Here is a 24,472-nt window from a genome sequence, read left to right as displayed (position 1 = left end):
AAGGTGGCCTGGCGCGGGCTCAGAGTGCGCAGGCGTCTTAAGGTGGCTCCGGGGGGCGGGAAGGGCGGTTCTTCCCCGCCCGCCTCGTCACGGCCCGGCCCGGCTCGGCTCGGCTCGGCTCGGCCCGGCCCGGCYCGGCTCGGCTCGGCTCGGCTCGGCYCGGCCCGGCCCGGCTCGGCTCGGCYCGGCYCGGCTCGGCYCGGCYCGGCTCGGCTCGGCCCGGCCCGGCTCGGCTCGGCTCGGCCCGGCCCGGCCCAGCGGCAGGTACCGAGTCCGCCCGGCCCGGCCCGGCCCGGCTCGGCTCGGCTCGGCTCGGCCCGGCCCGGCCCGGCCGCGCAGGGGCGGCCTTGCCCCCTCGCCACGGGGGCATCTGCTCCTTCCCCTGCTCCCGTTGCCTCAGGGCGGCTTGGCCCCCTCGCGCCGGGGGGTTTTGTCCCCTCGCCCCCGTGGCGGGGGCTCTGCCCTCCTCGCGGCTGCGCTGCCCTGTCCCCCCGTGCCGGAGGTGCTTTCCGCCTTGATGGGGGTCCGGCCGCCGCAAGGTGAGTCTGTGAGGAAAGCGTCCCGCGCCTGGACCAGAGCTGGAGTTTTGGTAAAGCGAGAAGCACTCATGGTCTCTGAGCGTGGCACCCTGGCGCGTGCAAAGCCCAGGGCCCCTCTGTTCCTTTGGTTTTATCCCCTGCCATCCCTTCCTCCGGTCCTCCCTCGGGGTCCCCGGGGAAGGAACCGCTGAGGTGTGTGGGGATCGTGGGCAGGTTCTCCAAGGAATGAGCCTCAAACTCCGCTCACAGCGGTTGTGCCCAAGTGACCCCTGTTCAGGCGGGCAGGAGCGCTGTCACCGCGGCACGGGTGTGATGCTGTGTCCTGGAGAAGGAACAGAGCTCAGCAGGCTGCTGGGGGCAAAAAGGAGGCGTTTGGGAGACTTCGGATGCCTTTTGATTAGAGCTGCCCAAAGGGAAGGCCTCCTGTTAAATACTGGTCAATTATAAGTCACCTTCAGGGCCTTCGCCTGGTTTGCCAGCTTAATTAAACCAAACACTTTGATGCTTGAGACATTCTGATAAGTTGCTTAAACTTTTCTTTCCCTGGTGATATGTGCAGATATTCGTTTGGTAGCAGGGAGTTTTCTGWAAAAGTTTGAGATTTGTGGCCTATTTGTGGCAGGATTTCATTGCAGGTTTTGTACCATGGAGTTCATTTGACCTAATTCTCCTTTTTAGTCTTTTCTAGTGTCATTTGGAGGAACAGGACCCTGCTGCCACGCTAGCCCACTGGAGGTGTTGGCTGATGTACTGCTCTGGTGGGACACCCCTCTCGTCTCAGCTTAGTGCAGTGGGAAGAAAAGCAAGAGATACCCCACGGAGAGGGGCTCCTGCTTCACTGGCCTGATCGACCTTGGTTGAAGGAAAACGGGATGGAAAGGAAGAAGTGGTACAAAGCCCCAGGTGAAGTGGTTCCGCCAGCGTCTCAGTCTCGTCCTTAAAGGGCTATTCCAGTGTCGAAGAGACTGAAAAGCAAATGCTCCAGTAAGCCAAGATGGAAGGAGGCAATGGTGCAAATCTGCAACTTCAGCAGCTTCCACTTGCCACTGCAGCGGTGTCTGTGCAGCCACACACAGACTCCTTTTCGTACAAGGTCAGCTTTCTGCTCCAGGGTACCCCTAACAGGCGTTATCTGTTCAAGTAACTTTAATGCAGGGCTGTATTTAGCTTTGTTTTTGTGAAAAGTTCACTGTCTTTGTATTTGGCCATGCCTGAGAGCCCATGTATTACACACTATGTGTGTATGCAGTGAAAGGAAGAAAGAAATCTTATATCTTGAAAAGCTAGACATAATGGAGCAAGATCTGCCAGCAATTAGCAGATCAGATGGATGTCTGAAGGTGGGTAGGTGCAATAAGCCCTGCTCGGCGGTGCCTTTTCAGCCTAGCTCCCCTGTCAGTAATTGAGATGTTTTTTATCTTCAAGTGGCTTGGTCGAGCATTGCTTTATCCTGTATGAGAAGAGCAGGGATAGTATAGTTACTGTTGGAGGAAGAAAACAAATAGGAACTCGGGTTATTCACAATCCAAGTATATTGTATCTTGGAGACCTGTCCTGAAATGAAAAGTGCTCATGAYGTCTAATGAGATGTAGGCAGTTGTTGGAGGAACATAGATGTTAAATGGCTTGGCTTGGCCTCAGGCTCTTCTGTTGACTCAGAAGACACTCTTCTGTGTACATTCCTTTGTGATTCAGCCTGCTTTACATATATATTTTTTTTTCYTTCAAATTCTGTCTTTGGACTATAGGAATTAGTGCTGAGATAGGAATGCTAATGAGGAGGTTGGGAGCTTGCTAGGAGTTCCTGCTTGTTGTCTTTCGCTTTAGAATAAGCAGTTCATATATGTTGTCATGTTTTTCTCTGAGAAACTGCAAAGAATGCAAATACATGCATGCTAATTTAAACCTTTCATAAGAACTGTCAGTTAAGGGAGGGTTGTTTTTCAGTTGAGTTGAGTTTCACTTGAGTTTCACAGTTTTGGAACAGAGGCACGTGGAACTGGCCTGAATTGCCTAGACAGGGTGGAAGATAATTGGAGTTTTAGTGACAGCTGATCTAGGAACTGTTTTTAAGTCTCTCCTCCTGCTGCTTGAGTAAAACCCTCATCTCCTTCAGGGTCCAGTGGGTTAAGTATATACCTGTATATTTACTTTGTTTTTACAGGAGAACTTGATTGGTGCATTACTGGCCATCTTTGGACATCTCGTTATCAGTATTGCACTTAACCTCCAGGTAAGTGTCGTGAAACAAATACTGCTACTGCCTTGAGCATCCTGAGCTTAAAGAGGTTGCTTGAAGGCTAACACAAGGCTTCTGTGCCTGTCTTCTGCTCTAGAAATACACCCACATCCGCCTGGCAGGTTCCAAGGACCCCCGAGCCTACTTCAGAACCAAGACATGGTGGTGTGGACTCTTTCTGCTTGTGCTGGGAGAACTGGGAGTGTTTTCCTCGTACGCCTTTGCTCCTCTTTCACTGATTGTGCCACTCAGTGCAGTGTCTGTTATAGGTAAGATGGAGAGAGATGCCAATTGTGTAGGGCCGTATGTATTTCAGTGTGAATTGAATGCTCATAATTGGGCAAAAATGTAACTTTTTCTTTTCTTCTATTTTCATAGCTAGTGCAATCATAGGAATTATATTTATTAAAGAAAAATGGAAGCCCAAGGATTTTCTAAGTAAGTTACACAGTTCCATCTTTTGGTTTTAGTTTTCCGCTATTTTTAGTTTTCCTCTCTGTTTACAAGCCATCCTGCACACAGCTTGGCCTCTTAGGAGTCATAATTGGAGGGATGGCAAGATCTCCACTAGCTATAGTGCCTCTTCTACTGTTTGTTGAAAATGAATTTTCTTGTTTTGGCTTGTGCCAAACCTGCAGAATCTTGCCTTATTGTCTAGCTCTTTTTAGAAACATGTTGAGGTGGTTTTTATTATCAGGATCTCAAAATCATGGCTCTGCAGGCTGAAACTCTAGCCCTGCAGTAGTCCAGGCACAACTGAATCAGCTGAATATCATGAGTGTGCAAGGGTCTGCAGAACTGGGGCCAGCATTCTTCCCTCTCCTGAAAAATGGTGTGTAGGCAGGGTAGGCTGCAGCTGCAGGGCTCGTAGGCCCTGTTTGTTTAACAGATGCTCCCTGGCATGAGCTCTTTCCCTCGACTCGCAGCCCATGCGCTGCCCGGGGCGGGTCCGGTTCTCATCTTTTGAAAGCGGGGCATGAAGGGCAGAGACGTGTGAGTCACGCGCTGGAATGCCCGTGATGTTATTAATGGTCACTGTGCATGTGTGATATCAACTCCACAGATCTGCACTAACACACTAACCTTGTCCTCTCTTTCTTTTTATTTCCTTTGGTTGCCGAAGGGCGCTATGTTTTGTCCTTTGTAGGCTGTGGTTTGGCAATTGTTGGAACTTATCTGCTGATAACGTTTGGACCTAATAGTCATGAGAAGATGACAGGAGAGAATATCACTAGGCATTTAGTGAGCTGGCCATTTCTGTTGTATATGGTAAGATGGCCCATAAAATGTGGCACAGTTGTGTTCTGCTCTATGCCTGATGGGGTCTTGGATTTCAAGCATTCTTTTTCTTTATGGTTACTAGCTGTGTTTCCTATTATTAATGAAGCTAYGCAAACTTCTGCACATGTCTATTCTGCAGTGCATGTGGACACCTGCATGCACAATTTGGGACCTTGACATTTGTTGTCCGAATTACTCGTAGGATTTAAATATGTTAAATGGAAAGGTTTTTAGAAGATGTGCTCTCTGACCTGCCATTCGCAGCCTGTGGCACTAGGTTAACGGCAGCAGCAGAGAGCAGCTGCTCCAGAGGTATCCAAATCCCATGCTCACATCTGTTTTGTTTGTTTGTTTTTTTCCTAGACTACCTTTATCGGGAGGCATTCAGTTCCTACTGAAAATAATGCTAAGTTTCTTGGGTTTGGTGGTTGTGTGGGGTTTTGTTTGTTTGTTTTTGTAGGGAGTAGGCTTGGCAATTAATACAATGCGTGTTGCAAGGACTGTGGGAAGAACTTCATTAGGGAAAGTAGGCTGAGATCTGTAAAGTGAATATTCAGTCCGGATAACTTGGTCGGCTCCTTTGCTCTGCACACAGTCTCAAAAGTATCCCATGCTTCTGTTCTGTGTTACTTAATAACTCCAAGAAGTTATTTAGCATCTTATCTARTTGGAATCTTAGCAATCATGCTCAATTTGATCTGTAAYTTTGTGGATCATAGGGKTTTTTTTTCCTTTGATTTTTGTCCTAGTATTTGCATAGCTCAGAGTCCTATTTGTTGCCACCTCCTCACCTCACAAGCACCTCACCCCTCACCCCTCACTTTCTAATATACACATTTTTCTTTTTTTGTAGCTAGTGGAGATCATCCTATTCTGCCTGCTACTATATTTTTACAAGGAGAAAAATGCAAACTACATTGTAGTTATTCTTCTCCTGGTAGCTTTGCTGGGTAAGTTGATATAGACCTGTAACATATTCCAATATTGAACTATACTAGTAAACTGCAGTTAACTAAAGTGGCTCTATTGACCTAGTTGATTTATCTTATGATATTAATTTAGAAATGTTACTACAAAATAGATAAACTCWCTAGATTGTAATAGCATTTAGGATCTGTGCATATGATCTTTGCCCTTGAAGATTATTTCCCATAAGGACATAGAGCCTCCAAAAAGCAGAAAATGCAGGTTACCTTTTAGTGTTATATTTCCCCATCACTCTGTTGTTCAGCACTGCCTGCATATTCACAGGTTCGATGACTGTTGTCACCGTGAAGGCTGTGGCAGGCATGCTCGTCGTCTCCATACAAGGAAACCTCCAGCTGGACTACCCTATATTTTATATCATGTTGGTGTGCATGGTCGCTACAGCGATCTTTCAGGCAACGTAAGACACGTTCTCTCTCCTCTTGTCTGAAACTCTGCTGGTTTCGGTGGGTCAGTGGACTGTTCGTTATTGGAGGAGCAAATTTTAGTGAGAAGAGTTATTCAGTTCTCTTCTGTGAGTTGTCCTCCAATCCTGGCCACAGGAGCCTGGGTTCTTCCCCACCATTTCATGTAGTGATATTGCCAAGTAGATCTGAAATTTATACACAATTCAAATATTTGGGGGGAAAACAAAGCACAAATGAAATGGTGAGAGATCAATATGCTGTCTTTGCACTGCCCAAAACCAAAGTGGGATAAGTGTTACTGATGATGCTATTTTTTTTTCCTCTGTTGTAATAATGTAAAATGCTGGTAGCAACAGAGATGRTAAGTTATTTAAAATGTTGGTGACACTTTGGTCCTGTGGTCAGTGGCAATACCTTTTTCCTTTAGCAAGCACAGCAATAACCTTGTCTGTTTTCTCATTTTTATCAAACCAAGTGCTGCAGTTCAGTAAGAAAGAGAATAAGGTTTCTTAAAAATATGTAGTATAGTTCCTTGGAAATGTGTCCCCAAGGAAGGAGTACTAAACCAGCCAGGACAACTGTTCTACAATTTGCGTGCTCCTCCCAAGTCGCCCCACATCACCTGTGATTGTATTGCAGGTTTTTGTCTCAAGCCTCCCAGCTGTATGACTCATCTCAGATTGCCAGCATCGGCTACATCCTGTCCACAACGGTAGCAATCACAGCAGGTAACAGTGCAAATGTTCATTCTTAGTGTGGTAGCCCCCTTTCAAAGSGAAGAGAAAAGGTTCTGGAGAATATTCCTCATTCCCAGCTTAGGTGAATACTCAGCAAGACTATGACTTGTGTTTTCTTGTCATCTCTCTTCTGCAGCTGGCTTTTTTATTTATTGGAATATGTTAAAATGTTCCCTTAAGATCTGTCCTTTATTGACTCTGGATACTTAAGTTTGAAACTGCTAGTAAACAAGATCTGTTAAAGCAGAAGTCAGATTCCCTTTTTCTATTTTAAGACCTTCAAAAGAACAAAGATACCTAGCTATAAAAATAGAAATCTTATGTGACGAGTTACCTGAATTGATCAGGGCTGGAGATCTAGCAGTAATTGTCTGTGAAAGCTGGGAAGAGAARTTTCATAAATCATTTCTGTTTCAAGGAGCAACTTTCTACTTGGACTTTACTGGTGAAGATGTTCTCCATATATGTATGTTTGCACTTGGGTAAGTCTTTGACTTTTTATTTAAATCTGAAGAGTATTTCTTTACATGGCGAGGAAGGAAAAAAAAAAAACAGAAAAACACACTCTTTCCTGCACTTGCTGTTTTGAAGAGGGAAATGGTCTGAACGGCCACTTAGACAAAGCGACATGCAATACTGTCTCTTCTCCCTTTCATGCTCACCCCATCACATTTTGTCTTCTCTCAGGTGCCTCATAGCCTTTCTAGGTGTCTTCCTGATCACAAGAAACAGGAAGAAATCGATACCCTTTGAACCTTACATATCAATGGATGCTATGCCAGGTAACAGTARAAAATCCAGTGCTTTATCACCTTGTATTTTTAAATGCTTGCATTTCAGAGKGAAAGGAAAAAAAATCATGTATTTGGGGAAATACAGCTATAYTGTCTATCTGGTGAGCTTCATAAAAGACATGCTGCATTTGATATATAACTGACTGCCATCCCTCATCCACTCTATCAGTTGCTTGACTGCTAAGCAGAAAACCATTATGTCCTTCATTTAACACTGAAGAACTGATGAGCCACGGATCACTAACGCTGAGATTCACTAACTTTCTGATTTAGGGGAGCGCAGGAAGTGTGCTCTTCCATTCCTAAGCATTTGGTCTCTGTCTTTGCTCTTTTCAGGCATGCAGAACATGCACGATAAAGGAATTGCAGTCCAGCCTGACCTCAAAGCTTCTTTCTCCTATGGTGCCCTAGAGAACAATGACAACATGCCAGAAATTTATACTCCAGCCACACTGCCAATAGTGCAGGAGCAACATGGTTCTAAAGGGGTTTCTGTTCCACCCTACCGAGTGCTGGAACACAGCAAGAAGGAGTGAGTGACGTTTAAGGAACTGAGTTGAATCTTTAGAAGTATGACCTTTATTTATTTACCTCTTTCGGTTTAAAATATAAGTATAAAGCCAGCCTTGATATAGCTTAAAGCTTGTCTCAACTTTCAAGGACAATTATTAAAATAACTTCCTATGGTTGTGAAGTGGAAAGCATTTGTTGTAGCAAGGAGTAAATGGCAGTTGTGCTTTGAAGGCCACTTTCTGGGAGTGTGAGATGGGGAGTGCCGCGTTGTGGCTGTAGGAAACCACTGCGATTGCAGGCGCTGCGGAAACGCAGAGCCCTGGCAAGAGAAGTGACTCTGCAATATAAACACATTCGCAGAAAGGCTATATCTCCAAGCTGAAGCTTTCAGGAGCTGCCCACAGTGAGAGAAGGGCAGGATTTAATGATTCATATAGAGACTGTGAAGGATTTCTGGAAAAAAATTGTAAATCCTCACGTCTCTGACACAACCACAAAACTATCTTAACATGGCAATAAAATGGCACTGTTTTCAAGCAAGAATACTGCGGCTTACTGTATCTTCGGAGTGGCATAATCACAATAAGCAAGCTACCTTTTCCTTCAAAGCATAAATCTTTAGCATTTCCTCCTTCACTAGTCTCTGACTAGGGTTGAACATATGCACTATGTGACTTGTTTTTATTGCACCACTGGATTATATGGCAGCATGAGACAAAGATTTTCTTTGCCACTTTTCTGGTTTCGTAGCGGGAGCTTGAAATTAGATCAAATGGTACAAAAGGAACAGTGTAAACTAAAAGAACACGAGGAGAATAGCAGTGTGACCAATGTAGCTGATGGGAGTTTCTGTGGTTCTGGAGGGCCAAATTTCCCATCACTTCCTTTTCTCTCTGGGCCAGGCAGAATTTCTGACTTACATCTTGTATGTATGGGTTCCCGTGTGTGTGTGTGTGTGTGTGTGTGTTTGGTTTGGTTTCTCAAAAGCAGGAAGGGTGGTGGCTTAATGTTGTGAAGGACCTAAGAAGAAAAAAGGAGCTTGCACAGTGCAGCACTCAGTGAGGGCTGTAACAATAATGCAGCTTGGTGTACTCATGATATTTATCTTTCCAGTTTCTAGGAGATGGGCAGAAGCTGATAGGAAGGGAGAATAGATGCAAGGGGAAACTTGTCCCATGAAAGGGACAAAGTGCAATGGTGATTGGTGCGTGCGAGTTGCACCTGCTCTCTAGGCAATTGCACTTTGATACCATCATCTTCTGTAAAGACAGCAGTTATGCAGGGAAGTTCTCACTGGTGTGACCTGGACTGCATGTGTGGCGGTGTCTGCATGCATTTAGAAAACCCTTTTGCAAATGAATGTCACTTGTTGTATGYGTTTCAAGTGGTCACTGATATCACTGGCCAGATTCTGCTCCCTCTACCAGAAATTCCCAAGAACTCCACTGGCTTGGAATATAGCTATTCCAACTCCTGCTGCTGTACGTGACAACAGAACTGTTCCTTGGCACGTGCTTGCCTTGCCAGCTATGAATACTGATTGAATCTGGAAATACTTGAGGCTGCTTTGTGTTGCTGAGGGSACGGCCCTGCCTGGCTCCGCAGAGCACGTGTGCACGTGCACCTCTCCAGYGTTTCACCACCAGCTTGGCATGGCTGAGCTCAGATCTTATCAGTGGCATCCTGTACACCATGGCTGATGAAACCTCAAGAAATAGCTGCTTTCCTGTTGCCTGCAATACTTTCTGTGTTCAAGTAAGATAACAATATTAATGGGCCAATATTGCCAGTACCTTAATTTCCTTGGACTTGGAATGACACTGATTTACTRCCTTTGGCTCTGTATCCTTGGTAATCAGTTTATTTTTTGGTGAATTTATGTGTGGCTTTTGTTCATTGGCGCTACAAAACAAAGTAGTATGGGGTAGGCTGACTGAGAAGGGTATAAGAGTGCTGGCTTCTCTGACCTCTTCCRTTTTAATCAATGAGGCAGCAGCTGTTTTGACCTAGTGGTTCTGAAACCACAGGAATATATGAACCCTTTTCAAAGAAGCTGTGCTATGCCATGCATGCCCACAAACTGTGCTTTTGGTCATGTTCCCTTGAATTACTAGAGGTTACCACGGTATAAAATAGTTGATCTAAAGGACCTGAATGTTGTGCTCTGGACTCCAAGTCTTTCTGTTGTCCTGCTTTATTTACCCAGTCGCGCTTACACGTTCAAGTATTTCCTGTGGTTACTGACCATTACGTTTATGTTCAGCAAGACYTGCTTTGGCAGCCTTCTGTCAAAGGGTTCCCCGGGAGATGATGTCTGTTTCTACAATACACAAATCACAAAATTTTAGGTTACTCAAGCTCAAATACAGCTGGGGGCCTTTCTTAGCCTACAGGCCTCACTTCAATGCACTGATGTTGCAAGGGCTGCTTCTTTGCCATCTTTGTTAGCCACATTAGGCATGGTAGTAGACTGCTAGATATGTTCAATGCTTGAATTTTAAAACGCATTGTGGCATAAACTGGGACATTGAGAAAACAAGCATGTTTAAACTGAGTGTGGGACTTTCCTGGTCTTCTGAACATTGTAGTGTGTAGCTCAGTGTTGAAAAATTCCTTGCCTCCCCTCTGGTGTAGCACACTTGGAAAACCAGGAAACTATTTGTACCCTCAAATCTGAACTTCTTRCAGAATATTCTTAGGGCTGAGGTGACAAGGGCCATGTCTGCAGCCAATGCAGGTAAATTGAACATAAAAAGGTAAAGGAGAAGAGCTTCATGCCACATCCTAGTCTCTCTTGCAGGCTGAAAAATATCTGCTGGTGTAAAGCACACTTTAATGTGTGTGTCAAAGCTGTAGTTTATCTAGGGGTGAGCTCCAGAGCRGCAGGGCACTGTAAGCACCAGAGGATGCTCACATTTCCAAATATGCTGCCTTTATTTCAGAACCCAGAGCTGAAAATACAGAAATGCATTGACTGCTGCCTCCTTTACTAAAATGGGGAAAAAAAACCCTCYTTAATTCTCTCTTCTTGTTTCTTTATCAAATGTGAACTGACATCTATTGCCTCTACACTGTGTGGCTTTTCAATGCACCAGAGCACTTAATATATTCTCARTGTATATTTACATGTAATTTTATGCTGTAGAATACAGCTCGGATGTTGGCTGAATGTACAAAATGATCTGCCTATAATGTTATCTTGTTCACATTACGATGTGTAAATAAATCAGGCTTTAAGATATTGGACTTAGAAGGATAACCTTAATTTTTCATAAGCAATGTTGCATGTGTATTTAAATATATTTGTGTTTTAGACCTTTGGAAGTTAAACTTATTAAAAAACTCTGATAAAAGCTATATAACTCTGGCATGTTTGATACTCTTAGGGTAGGTATAATTGACCAAAATTACCTTGAGAGGAGTTTAAGATGGAGTTGAATTCATCAGCATAAGTATGATGTGCATTCAAAGAATAAAACTTTCTTGAATAAGGTACTTGTAAAGAAAATGTGATGGTGGGACTGTAATACTAACGCTCATGCTTTTACTGCGAAGTTTAAAATATTTGGTGTCAACTTTGGGATACATGCAGTCTTCTTGAGAACTGTGGTTTGTAGCACTTAAAAAATAAACCTTAGCAGTCGTTATTTCAGAGGAAAGCTTGAAAACAGGGCCCAGGTCTCACCTAGAGGTGAAGTTATACAGAACTTGATGTAAGAGCATGATTTTCTGAGACAGAAAAGGTGTCTCAAAATACTGCTCTGTGGCGGGTGATGGAATCCCCCAGAGCACGGGTGTCACCATGACGTTGACCGCAGGGCTCGGCAGCCTGAGCGCCTTTCCCGGCACTGCCACTAAGAGATGCAGAGGGCTGTAAATCCCGTGGAACGGTTGCCAACCTCCTAAACACTTGCCAGGTAACCACAGGAGTGATTTGGAGGTCTTCAAACCCACCTGGGTGCCRCCCCATGCTCAGGTGTCCCTGCTGGACCAGGGGGGTTGGACTAGGTGATCCCTGGAGGTCCCTTMCAACCTCAACCATTCTGTGATATCGGCTTCATTCCCAGGAGATAAGCAGAAGAGAACCCTCAGGYGACATTTAATTAAGAGCACCTCTTGGGTCCTAAACAACACGTGGAAGGGCAGGAAAAGAGCAGTCTCATCCCCGTTGGTATTAAGCTGCTCTTCATGTATGTCTCTGGCTGGGACACTAGAACCCAAGCTAGGGCTTTTCTGACTGCTTAGAGCAGCAGCACTAAGTTCTACAGTTTCTGGTAAACATGGTAATCATGTTTAGGATCATTACAAAATGATCCTAACACATTACATGTGTTAGGATCATTACAAAAAGCAGCATGGTACTGAAGTGCTATGACAAAATAGCTAGTGTTTAAAATGTTCCTGAAAAATCTGCTGAAGTGGATGGAAATGGTAGCCCTTATATTAAAGCTGAATATATTGCYGGCCAGCAGTGAAGAACTTGGTATTACTGAATGAGTAAACAAGGTGATAACAACCAAAAGGGCTGAAGTAATTAAGACTAACCAATTACTGCCTAAAAATGTGCTGCATCTATCCTGGAGTGTCCCTTACCTTTCTAGAAAAAATACCTGCAATTCCTTGTTTTTATTTTTTAAGGGAAACGTCTACACTATGAACAAATAATGACAAAGACAGGTAAAGGAAATGASCTTAGCCTTTCTCCATATCTAGACTCTAGTAGAAAGCATTTAAACCGCAGAAATTCCTGTACCGAGGTCARAATCTTAGCTGTCCTCTTACTCTATAAGAGAGGACAAAGCAGCTGAGCAACATGTTTTTATCGATGCTATTCAGCAGMTACATTTGAATGTATTTTCTTTTGTGTATGTGAAAAACAGAATACGAACAATATTGTGCTTATTTTAAAGGCRAACGTACACAAGCACTCAGCCGTCACCCTGCTCAGAGCACCGCTCTCCAAGCGCATCATCCCATCGCTGGATTAAGCCGTGATTTAGTCTCGGAGACCAGGGACGCAAACTGTCGCTGCTCCCATCCGGTGAGCGTGCTCCCATCCATAYCCGTGTCCTCGAGCTGAGGCCAATTGTGAGGAAAAGCCGATTAACTCCGGTCCCCGTCTAGGGGAAGCCAGGGGCCCTTTGCAGCCCCAACTGCTGCCCTTGGCCCTGKGTGCCCGCTCCCCTTCCTCCGGCCTCAGGCTTCAAGGGCATCGCCMTGTCCTGCGGGGCCCTTCACGCCCCTCCACGGCCCCTGCTTTGTGTCCTCGGCCTCATCCTTGCGTTCCCAGGCTGCTCCTAACACCGAAAGGCCGCGGCTGCCCACATGGGAATTCCCTAGGGCCCTGTACGGTGTCTGGATCAATTCCCAGGAATTCCTTAGGGCAATGTACAGCATCTGGATCAATTCCTGGGAATTCCCTAGAGCAATGTACGGCGTCTGGATCAACTCCCGGGAATTCCCTAGGGCCATGTACGGCGTCTGGATCAATCCCCTTGCCCGCAGGGGAGGCGGCGGAGGCCACCAGAGCCCGCCGGGGAGCGCAGAAGATGCCGCGGGCTCTCGAAGGCCGCCGCGGGCCGGGCCGGGCCGGGCTCCGGGGCGGCCGCGGGGGGTCCCCGCGCAGCCCCCTCACGGGAGACACCGCCAGCGCCAACGGCCGCAACGGCCGCGGTGGCGGGAGCGGCGCGGCGCATGCGCATCAGCGCCCCCGCATCCGGGCCACGGCCCCCTCCCCGCCCGCGGCTCCCCGGGGCGCTGCGGCGGCGAGGGGGCCGCGCGCAGGCGCGCTGGGCGCCGCCGCTCCCGCCGCTCCCCGGCCCGGCCCGGCTCCCCGCCGCGGACACGGTGAGCGCCCCGCCGCCCGCTCCCTCCGCCCCGTCCCTGCCCGCGGGCTGCGCGGGGCTCGCGGCTCTCGCCTCTCCATTCGGCTCCTCCTCGGAGCATATCCCGCTCGGGAGGCTTTTGCTGTCACCATTATTTTTGGCTAAAAATAAACCGTAATGGCGCTAACGTGCGGAGGATGCGGTTGGGCGTCTGCCTCGTCCCTCGCTCGCTGCCGGCGCCGCCGTGAGCGCTGCCCGGCGCCTCCCGCGGCTCCTCGGAGCGGCGGCGGCCGCTGATCTAAAACATCAAAACAACCCAAAAAAGTGGGGGTTTTGTTTGTTTGTCTTTAGACAGTGGCCAAATGTGGATTTTGGGGGAGAGACAGTGTGTTTATTGCCCTGTGAATTRATAATATAAATATTATGCCCGGCTTAACGAGGCCCCTTGTGCCGTTTGTCCGTTTTTCTTGGTTTCGTTCGTATTTTGGGGGAGCTGCTTTGTGTTTTCCTCAACGCTTGCTCGCCGCGGTGGTTAGACACTGATCTCGGGGAGTCCGTAAACACACAAAATCGGATGAAAAACCAGCGCTCAGCTGTAGGTGTCCGACCAAAGAACGGGAACCGCGGTGCGCTCCTGTCCTACCACGCCGGGCAGCGCTTACAGTCTGCGGAAACCGCCCGGATTTAATCCTTTATGGCTGCAAGGAACACCATAGAGGGCACAGAACTGTTGATCTTACCGCCGAAATGTTTCCCTAACTTGGGCTGAGGCTGGTCATGTCAATCCTCTCTCCACAGGCTGCTTGAAGGAGCTCGGAGAATCGCCGCGACGTAACAACCTCCAAATTCCTGCTCCTGTTCTCGGAAGCAGCACGATGACTTCTCCGGTAAATCGTTTTTTATTATCTCCCTCTCTCTCATTGAGAAAATACTCATTGAGAAATACTCTCTCATTGAGAAAAACGGTAGTGACGTTGGGGAAGCTTCAGCTGCCCCCRCTCTCCCGTGCTGTGCTCACACATCATTTGAGACTCGCTTTCRTTTCACAGAGCAGAAATTAGCTTGTAGTAAAGCATTTTGTTGCTGTAATTGAAGGCTGCAATGTCGTGAATTCATATATAATGAAAAGTGAAGTCAGTGGAGCTTTTCTAATGTGTAAAGCTGGATGTGGCAGGCCTAAAAGGGCCTGTATGCCTTTCATCAAGATTCTTAAACTTCTTTATAAGACTAAATAAGTGACAGTTCTCTATTTTTGTAATTTTGCCTGAGAGCATCTCTTCTATGCAATAATATATATATTACAGTATATTATACAGCATCTGATGTGTTTCGAAATACAGCAAATTGCCGCTCAGCAAAAAACAGCATTTTCCTCATCTTAASGATATTTCTGCAAAGAAAAGGTTTATTTGGTTGTTTTCTGTGATGAACAGAAGACAGCTCTTGGATGCAGGGTCACCAGGGCTCTGATCTCAGCTCTGCTGTTGAACAATCGTGCCTTAATTTGTTTAAATTGTTAATTTTGAAGGTAATAAAACAAAGGTAATGGTACTTGTTGCTTGCCTGTTTTGCACAGGAGTGTGGATGAAATGTGTTCAGCATATGTAACCGCAAGCATCCCAAGTTTTATTTCCGTAAGGTTAAGAACTAACTGGACAATTCTGCTTAAGTCCATAGGACCAGCTCATGCATGCTGAGAATCACWGTGACCTTGCATCTCCATCTGCTTCGTAGGTTAGTTGAATCACTGATATTATATTAATTACATCCTAAAAGAATCTTGTGGGGTTTTTTCCTCCTCCTCCTCCAAATTTTCGATCTTTATGTTGTCGTGTATCCAGTCTTGTTCATCACTAATTTAAATCGTTCAGCTACATACAACATGTGTAAGCTCTCCCTTTTCTGTGCCAAATACACTTTATTGCCTTGTTTTGCAGGTCTCCTCATTCTTGTATTTGTCAGGTAACTGGCTTTTGGAAGCAGGCACATGCAGGTTAGGGGGTTGTTGTGGTGATAAATGCTCTGCTCTGTCAGGGGTCGTGCTGGGGATGCAAAAATAAGCTGGTATTTCCCTTTCAGTTCTGTCTGCACGCTGCTTGACTTGACTTCAGACATCCCTGTCCTCTTGCAGGCTGGACTGRTTGGCCCAGAACACAGTCTGGGGATCTGTGCTTCGAAGCCAGATGGTGCCTTTTGTTTTTTCCGTGCTGGGTACTTTCTTTCCCGTTTYTCTTTCCTTTCTTCATGAATCAGCCTGCGCAAGATACTGGTTTTCACCAGCTATGCGTGTTCTTTCTTTTGTTTCTTCCTTTCTGCATTGAGGAAACGCATTTTCGATGAAAATTGCTTCTTGATTTTGCTGTGCTGGGGAAGTTTAGCTATTCATAGCTTTCTAATGGCTTGGAAAAAAGGTATAACATTGAACTGGTGCAGTTATACACAAATCCACATTAATTCAGTCAGCTTTTATGTGACCACAGTGAGGATGCATTGATTTAAACTAGTTTAGCATCACCCTTCAGGTGTGTGTGGAAAGTTCATATTCAGTATTGGCCTTTCTGCTGAATGACCAACTTGAGTTTTAGCTGAAAAAGTGCATATTACTTCCACTAAGCAGTCTGGAAATTTTTTATTTTTATTTTTATTTTTATTTTTATTTTTATTTTTATTTTTATTTTTATTTTTATTTTTATTTATTTTTTATATTTTTATTTTTATGTAAAATATATACTTTTCCCATTTTCACAGGTTATTTCTCCTTCTAGAATAAAGTGTTGAGAGTGTTTGTTGTTAATTAGAGTACTTGTCTTTTGGGCAAAGATGGATTAGGGATTTTTTAAGCCCTTTGGTTTCATTTGATGGCATTTCTCAACAGCTGCTTCAAGAAATAAGTTTATAATCCCATTTCCTGCAATAGGATAAAATGAGTGTCTTTTGTTGATAAGAAAGCAAGTTGCATGTTGACTTCTGTTCTTTGTAAAGTTATTAATCTTAAAGAGCAGTCATGGAAGATGCAGTTTCTTGGCAAATTATGACACTGTTTTTTNTTTTATTTTATTTTATTTTATTTTATTTTATTTTATTTTATTTTATTTTATTTTATTTTATTTTATTTTATTTTATTTTATTTTTAATTTGCTTTTTTTTGGAATGTCAGACTTCTATTAGAAACTCTGGAGCTTAAACAGTTGCTTTGGGTAGACGATGCTCAGAGAGACTATGAAGTCCTGGAGCGACAGCCAGTCAGACCTCTATAGCAGTGACCAAGAAGAAGAAGAACAGATGATTTTTGGAGAAAATGAAGAAGATTTGGAAGAGATGATGGATTTAAGTGACTTGCCTACCTCACTCTTTGCTTGCAGTGTCCATGAAGCTGTGTTTGAGGTACAAGAAGAAAAGGTAAGATGGCCTAAGGCATATTTGGAGTATAGTATTGTAAATATAGATACTCATAGCACATTTTGGTCTGGATTTCCAGTGCATTACTGCATATTTTGATTGAAAAATCATGATATATTTACCAGTAAGCCCAGATCAGAATGAGTACAGTTGCCAAAGAGCAGGTAACACTGCACTTTCCTGGCATTTCAAATTGTTGATGGATATGCAATGCTTCTCCCACGAAAAGATCCCCTGTTTTCTTTTCTGTTTATCCAAGGTGTACTAAAGGCAAGGGCAGATTTAAATAAAATCCAAAGACAAATTTAAATATATTATTTCAAGGCAAGGATTCTTTTAAAAGAGCGTTATATATTTTCAGGCTRCGTTTTCTGGTTGGAAATAATAAAGCACCTTGAATGTGGCTTCAGCCTTTACTGTTAAGATAAGGCAGCTGCAGAGGTAATCCAGCTTGTGGTGGTCTGTGATCTGACTGCTTAAACATGAAATTCCTTTCCTTTCTTGCCTGTTTCTTGTCTGTTCTCTGCCATTCTGAAGAGGCATCTGCCAAAAAGCTTTTTTTTTTGTATTCGTGTCTAAAGTACCACCTTTTTTTTTTTTTTTTAATATTTTTTTTTTGTATGAGTTGACTTCACACTGCTGCTGGGAAAACAGGGCGCGGGTAGTTCTAACAACGGTTGTTAGAAAATACAGGGACAACTGGAAGTCAGTAAGCAGTGCGAAATAGACTGGAAATGAATCCTGAATCAGAAGAGTTTTTAAAGCAGCTTATGGRTCTCCATTTGGCTAGAGGAGGGAGGATTACATAATAGGAGCTATTGCTCTTGCAGCTTGTTGTGATCATACTCTTGTGGCTGCAGGAAAAAAAAAAGCGCCAGAAAAGGTTGTTAAGTGTTTTTAGTGGCTTATTTCCAGATACAGCACTTTTAATTTTTCTTTTCCAAGTGTCCTAGAGAGAACAGCGTAGCAGCTCATTAACCACTATTTATCTGCCTGCTGCTGAGTGATTCCCTTGAAGGAGCCCGAGTTGTTGCGAGGCAGTTTGGATTGGTAGAAAAGTTGATTTCTAGCCTTGTATATTAGCAATGGATTTTCACTGGAAAACGAAGCAGACGGAGCATAAAATGTGTAACKTGTATGTTGTCTAATTAAAAACAAAAAAAAAAAGAAAAAAAAAAGGCATCTTGAAGATATGTTTTTATGTTGCTGATGACTTTTAAATTCCTGTTTTCACTGGTTCCACCTCCAGCTCAAACGCCCTTTACAAGTGGTGAGCAGCCTGAGTGATTGCTGCTCTTGGAAGAAGGTAGTAAAGCATCTCTTAATCAATACGAGTTTAAATAACGCGCTCAATTAATTTAGCTGGCGCCACTGAAACAGCAGTGACCCATAATCCATTAATTCCACCCATAATCCATTAATTCCACCGTATAGAAGGTATGTGCTGGAGGTGGCTGCCTCGCTCAGTTGTCTTGCACGTGTCTACGTGTGATTTGTCATTTTTATTCCCCTTTGCTTTTCCTACGGTGCTCTGTGGGCACTCGAGCCTTATCAAGGGAGTGCACTGGCTCTTCTTCAAATGACACCTAATTGCCAGCCACATGAGACCATTTCTCAGATACCTCCAAGAATGGAGTTTGTGCATCAAATTGCAGGGAAGTTTTGTTTAGATGTGTCATATACCTCCTTGGATATTTTTTCCTTTGCAAATATAGTTTGTGAAGCATATTGATGATACTGTCAGCAAGCTCATCTCAGCTGATTCATATTGCTGGCCAAGACATTGATTTATAATAGGTCAGAATTGTATGTTATATCTCTAAATGAGAACTTACTATGCAGGCTTATGCCTAGTGCTCAAAGAAGCAGAGCTGCCTTGTGTTAATATTGCACTTTTACCTGCGTAACGAAATCCTGCTTTGTCAGCCTCTGGACAGATGTTGCAATGGCTTCATTTATTTCTGCCTACATCTTCTTTTAAAGGCTGAATGCACAGCACACATAGGTACCGAATCAAAGGGAGAACATACTGCCTGTGCATAAAGCAGTTTGGAAATTTATSGTTTCTTTGAGGGCTTGGGTGACAATTCCAGATTATACTACCTAGAGATGGTCAAGCTAATGCTGGCAAAGCAGGCAGCACTTGCAAGCAGACAGTGTCAAAATCAGTCCTCATCTCTTGTTTTGTTTTTTATTTTTTCAGTAGCCACAATTGTAAATAAGCACTTGTCTGATGTGATGTATGGGCACAAATATTTCATGCTGATTATTCTTATTTGTGGAAGTTGAAGCACTTTGTATTAGCAAGTTATGCTGAATGTCCGTGTGAGGAGAAAAGGCTAAAAAAGACATTGCTCATTTCAAATCTAGATATTTGATTCTTGCAGTCAGCCTGTCCTTGGATTCTATTTCTGCCCTGCTTCTTTCATCTTTTTTGACAATTTTCTAGTTATATTTATTTTTACCCTGTTGCTTTGTTAAAGCAGCATCTAAACAAAAGTGGAAAGTGCCTGCATAAAACATAAATTGGTATGTTTATATATATATATATGTGTGTGTATATTTACAGCTCTACTTTTGGATAACTGTCACTAGGTGGCAGCACATGTATGGAGAGTTATTTACACTCCTGATATCTGGATTGGGGTAGTACAACATGATATTGCACTGAATACAAATTTGTAAGTTGATGTAACTGAGTGAGGTATGGAGTGTGCAAGTTTGGAAGGCAATTAAGGACACGAGTGATAAGATTTGGATGAGCAAAGTGAAAGGAAAATGTGTTTTCATTGAGTGAAAATGTTCATTTTGTGTTTGGAGAATCTTTGTACTTCATCTTTAGGAAAGATTTGAAGCACTTTTCACAGTCTATGATAATCAAGTTACATTCCAGTTGTTTAAAAGCTTTAGAAGAGTAAGGATAAACTTCAGCAATCCAGAGGCAGCAGCAAGAGCACGGATAGAGCTACATGAGACTGACTTCAATGAGAAAAAGTTGAAGCTGTATTTTGCACAGGTAATACAGAACATAAAGATGTTCCACGTGTATCCTTGTTTCTTTTCTGTTCCACATTTATTCGTGAGCTTCATTTCTGAAAAAGTTCTGGAGCTCCCATTGACCTCTAATTCTTCTACACTGATGTGAATTCTCAACGAGAGAAAATAACACATATTTTAGGGACTATTTTAGGCTTATGATTATAGAGCTGCATTTAGTACAGAACAATCACTTTGTGGGCTGAATTAAACAATACAAATACAAAGAACGGTTCTGCATTACCAGTAGACTAAATAGAGAATTATTATTGATGATTTTGTTCCATATGTGCTGGCTTTTGTCTCCAGGCACAGGTTTCTGGTGAAATAGGAGACAAGTCCTACCTTCTTCCTCCACAACCTGTCAAGCAGTTCCTGATATCACCACCTGCGTCTCCACCAGTTGGATGGAAGCAGAGTGAAGATGCGACTCCGCTTATAAACTATGACCTGCTTTGTGCTGTCTCCAAGTTGGGTCCAGGTAGGAATTTCTACCTGCTTTTGTAGTGTTGCTTAACTTCAAAATAGCTGTAGTCAGCCTGTTGCAGATGTCTGATTGGGGTAGTTCAGGGCGTTAGCCAGTCCTCCATGTGTTTGTCAGGCTTTTTAATGGCACTTCCTGGGAAACACAGAATCACAGAATGTTCAAGGTTGGAAGGCACCTCTAGAGATSATCTAGTCCAACCTTCCTGCTCAAGCAGGGATACCCAGAGCATGTGGCACAGGGTGGCATCCAAGCGGGTTGGGAGACCTCCAGAGAAGGAGCCTCCCCAGTCTCCCTAGGCAGCCTGTGCCAGGGCTCTGGCACCYTCACAGTGCAGAAGTTCCTCCTCACCTGGAGATGGAACCTCCTGTGTTTCAGCTTGCACCCATTACCCCTTGTCCTGTCACTGGCCACTAATGAGAAGAGCTTGGCCYCTTCTTCCCTGCATTCTCCCTTCATGAACTTATCCATGTTAATCAGATCCCCTCTCAGCGAGGTAGGGCAGGGATTTGGGCTGTTCTACGGGAGCTAGGGGCTCTGCGGAGCAGCATTGCAGAGCGGAGAGCTGCTGCCCTGGCCTCTGGGAAGGTCGCTGCGGAGCACACGGCAYTGACGATATTGCCCAGGGAACTGGTTAATGTTTTCAAAGGTTTTCAGAACTTTTCACTTGAAGATGTCACATGAATGCATAGCGTAAATGATATAGTGAAGACATCAGAAAACCAGTGGCATTTCAAGTGGTATCATGTTACTTCCATGCTTTACTCCTTCCATTAAATACTGTTTGTATTTGCAGTACAGTATGAGGGATAAAGGCCTGTTCTAAAATATGTAGTAAGCTGGATCAAGTATGGAAGTTGAACAAATAAAATGTGAAAACAAGAAAATAATAACTTGGTTGCATTGCTGTAGTTCTTAAGGAGACTTGAAGGGGCTTGATACTGTTCTGTAAGGATGTTCTTGGTGTGATTTTTTTTTCTTGTTTTGTTTGCTGCTCTTCAGGGGAGAAGTACGAACTTCATGCAGGAACAGAATCGACTCCTAGTGTAGTGGTCCATGTCTGTGAAAGTGAGACGGAGGAGGAAGAGGAAATAAAAAACCCCAAGCAGAAGATCATGCAGACGAGGCGTCCAGAACCRCCTGCAATACTGAATGAATCCAAAGCGTTTGATTGTACACTGGAGGTAGGGGGTACTATGCACTGTTAAATCATGTGCTGCTCAAGGCAGTATCAGCCATCAGACATGCAGTGAGTAACTGATGTTTGTACTACTGCTATGTGTTTTAAATAGCAGCAAGTTTTACCTGTAGTTGTCTCTCATGTTCAAATTTTGGATGCCAGTGCTCTAAAAAGCACTATAGTTTTAAGGACTGGGTTCCCAATGTAGCAAATTCCCCTGACTTGAATAGTGAAAAATGAGAAGTGCTTTTCTTTCTTCCTATTTTTTTTAAGCTGTTACCATACTCTTTATACTGAATAGTGTGATGTACTGAGTGTTGAAATAATACCTTTATATTACTATTGGATTCAAGAGAGTTCAGTGTGTAGCTGTTACAGCTGATTTGTACCGGTACAACAGCTTCCAGTTAATATAATGATTAAGTGTAACGTACTCTTTATGTTAAAATGCCTTCCCAGCTAGTGATCTCCCGAGGTGGCTGATTTGCAAATTGATCATTCGTGAAAGTGCTCTGCTTACCTCTCTCAGAATTGCCAAGCGTTTGCTCTTAAWTTGACATGAGGCACAACGGGGACAATTACAGGTATGGAACTGAATTAAAGTAGTTTCTTTAACTGATTGGAGAAGAAAACAGCAGGATGAACCCGAGACCCCCGAGAAGGCAGAGTCCAGGCCTGTCTCCAAAGCTGCTGCTGCCCTCACTGATAGCTGCAGTAGTTTGCACTGACAGCTAATTCAAGGGAGTTGCAGTGAAGCGAGAGGTGGGTTCAGCTGTTACGTGCACCGTCCCTGATCTTCTCCCAAAAGCTGGTAGCGTTTGTTCCTCTCCAGTCCTGGGGATGGCCTACATGTATAAATAAATTCAGTGACTACTATATTATGACTAAATGATGTTAGGAAATAAAAAAGTCCAGGGTTGTTTTTGAACCTATGTACTTGTGCTTCTATAGTCCTTTTTTCTCTCTCTCTTTTTCTTTTCCTTTCCTTTTTTTTTTTTTTTTTTTTTTTTTTTTTTTTTTTTTTTTTTTTTTTTTTTTTTTTTTTTTTTTTTTTTTTTTTTTTTTTTGCCTGGTTTAACAAGCTTTTTATGCATTTTTGGCACTTGTTTTTTTTTTTTTTTTTTTAATTTGCCTGGTTTAACAAGCTTTTTATGCATTTTTGGCACTTGTTTCCTATTTTTCATTGAGACGTTGTGTGTGTGTGTCATCCTGTGTGTCTAATCAAGCAGCTGCTAGTTCTGACACCAGGATACCTCTTTTTAAGCATAGATCTGTCAGATTGTAAATTTGTGTTAAGTGTTTCAGTAGAAGGAAGATACACATCAGTATAGTGGCACATGCTTCTGTGCTATTTTATAACCAACCTTTTTTAGTCGACACAGATTCTTCTTTTTCTATTAAAAAGCGAATTATTTGTGAACAAACAAGCCTGCTTATGTTCACATATATAAATCACAAATTGGCCTTTTTCAAGTCATTTTAGTGTTGTTCAGTTCCATATAAAGTGGTTATTGATCTTTCAAAAGTGTTTTGGCTTGATTGACAGCACAGAGGAAGAAGTGGACGTGGGTTTGTGTCCTTGCTTGAAACTCCATGTCGTGCCAGCTCTTGATCCTTTCCTGTCACCAGCTGCAAGTCGCAAAATAGGATCCTGCAGGCAGGTCCTCGTTCCAGAGGCAGGAATCGTGTATAATAAACACATTGGCAGATGTTTTCTGTTCGTCTGGCCTCCACAGGCACGATATCTATGTGTATCTTCAGGTATTACAGTCACTCGGTCTGAATTCTGTTTCACCATTCCACTGTAAATGACTTGTATTGTCCCTCAGGTTTGTGCATTTTGAAATTCCAGAAATCCATTTGGGATCTTCTGTGGTGTTTGTATTAATTGATTCATTTCTATCCCGTTGTAAAAGTCGGTATAAGTAGGGTTTAAGTGGAAAAAACTTCACAAATGGTTTTTTAAGGCAAATAAACCCAGTAACGTTATTGTCAATGTATCTTCTGTAGAATGTGTAAGAACCTGCATTCCAGCATCTTTCACTGTGTAAAGAGACTTACAATAAAAGCAATGCAGTGCCATTCACCTATTTTTCTTTAACTGCATTACATATTGGCCCAAATTATGTATTTATTTCCAAAGCCTTCTCGAAGTTACGTGTTGCAACAAGACTGTGTTTGCACGTTGGTCCAGGTCGTGTGGAGGTTTTCCAAAGCCAATTACTGCTAAGGGAAAGGGCTGCGCGGGAAGTCCCTGAGGATTTCTGTTGGAAAATACAGGGAATTTCTGCGTTAGCCAATAGAGGGAGGCCGTGTTCCCTTCTCCTCATGCACTTTGGGGGAATAACAGGCGATTCTGTGGTTCTGTTTCAGACTCTTTACCGTGTGCGCTCTGCCCGGCCACGCGACGGTGCCGGCGTCTCCCCTGGAGCCCCTGCCCCGCGCTCGGTGTCGGAGGAGCCGCAGGGAATTACGTGTCCAGCTCCTCCGCAAACGCTGGCACAGGCGAGCGAGGAGGAGGAGGAGGGAGAGGCGCGTAGGGCAGAGGAACCTGGAAGCTCCCGGGGGTCCTTGTTAGCGGTGACTCCGCTCCGGCGCGGCGGGCACTCGGAATTGCCGTCCTGGCTCGCGTGGCCATCCAGGAGCCTCCGTTACCTCTCTCTTTTTCCTCAATACCGACCTACCGGTATCTGCGGGGCTGTTTTTCAGAAGCAGACCTGCACAAGAGGGCCGACTGTGCCGAGTCCTTTCTAAGCATGTACTTTGTATAAATAAATATCCCAAATTCCTTTAAGGAGTTCTTCCCTAGAAGCAGCTGAAAAAATGTTTGTTATTTTTTTTTCCTTTAGGCAGTCTGCCCATGTGTTCTGTAGACGGGTTTCTCAGGGGTGCTCTGTTCTTATTTTATAGCCATTAAGAGCAGGGTCTGGTTTCATGATCCTATAATTATTTATTTCTCATTCCATTTCTCCCTTGTTACTGAATCCCAACCCACCCATMCCCAGGAGAACCTCACATAAAAAATGTCTCTGCTTAATTTATTCTCTGAAA

The 24,472-nt window shown here is 44.0% G+C and overlaps 2 protein-coding genes across 3 annotated transcripts; both read left to right on the top strand.

Moving 5' to 3' along the window:
• The first annotated feature begins 524 nt into the window (after positions 1 to 524).
• Positions 525 to 10,709, top strand: NIPAL3 (NIPA like domain containing 3). Its single transcript, XM_026043377.1, has 12 exons — positions 525 to 539; positions 1,218 to 1,632; positions 2,704 to 2,772; positions 2,876 to 3,047; positions 3,157 to 3,216; positions 3,902 to 4,047; positions 4,913 to 5,009; positions 5,311 to 5,446; positions 6,093 to 6,181; positions 6,609 to 6,672; positions 6,878 to 6,972; positions 7,321 to 10,709. The coding sequence occupies exons 2-12, from the start codon at positions 1,534 to 1,536 to the stop codon at positions 7,518 to 7,520; spliced, it is 1,227 nt and encodes a 408-aa protein (XP_025899162.1). The 5' UTR covers positions 525 to 539; positions 1,218 to 1,533; the 3' UTR covers positions 7,521 to 10,709.
• A 3,411-nt stretch (positions 10,710 to 14,120) lies between these two features.
• RCAN3 (RCAN family member 3) lies at positions 14,121 to 22,027 on the top strand. Of its 2 annotated transcripts, XM_026043523.1 has the most exons (6): positions 14,121 to 14,209; positions 14,993 to 15,056; positions 16,480 to 16,721; positions 19,564 to 19,737; positions 20,067 to 20,238; positions 21,244 to 22,027. In XM_026043523.1, the coding sequence occupies exons 3-6, from the start codon at positions 16,527 to 16,529 to the stop codon at positions 21,447 to 21,449; spliced, it is 747 nt and encodes a 248-aa protein (XP_025899308.1). In that variant the 5' UTR covers positions 14,121 to 14,209; positions 14,993 to 15,056; positions 16,480 to 16,526; the 3' UTR covers positions 21,450 to 22,027. The 2 variants fall into 2 exon arrangements, with proteins under 2 accessions (XP_025899308.1, XP_025899309.1); XM_026043524.1 differs by lacking the exon at positions 14,993 to 15,056.
• The last annotated feature ends 2,445 nt before the right edge of the window (positions 22,028 to 24,472 follow it).

This window comes from Nothoprocta perdicaria, unplaced genomic scaffold (genome assembly GCF_003342845.1).
Source record: "Nothoprocta perdicaria isolate Ctin4 unplaced genomic scaffold, notPer1 scaffold_33, whole genome shotgun sequence".
Classification (NCBI taxonomy): domain Eukaryota; kingdom Metazoa; phylum Chordata; class Aves; order Tinamiformes; family Tinamidae; genus Nothoprocta; species Nothoprocta perdicaria.
This window is presented reverse-complemented; position numbering and strand designations above follow the sequence as displayed.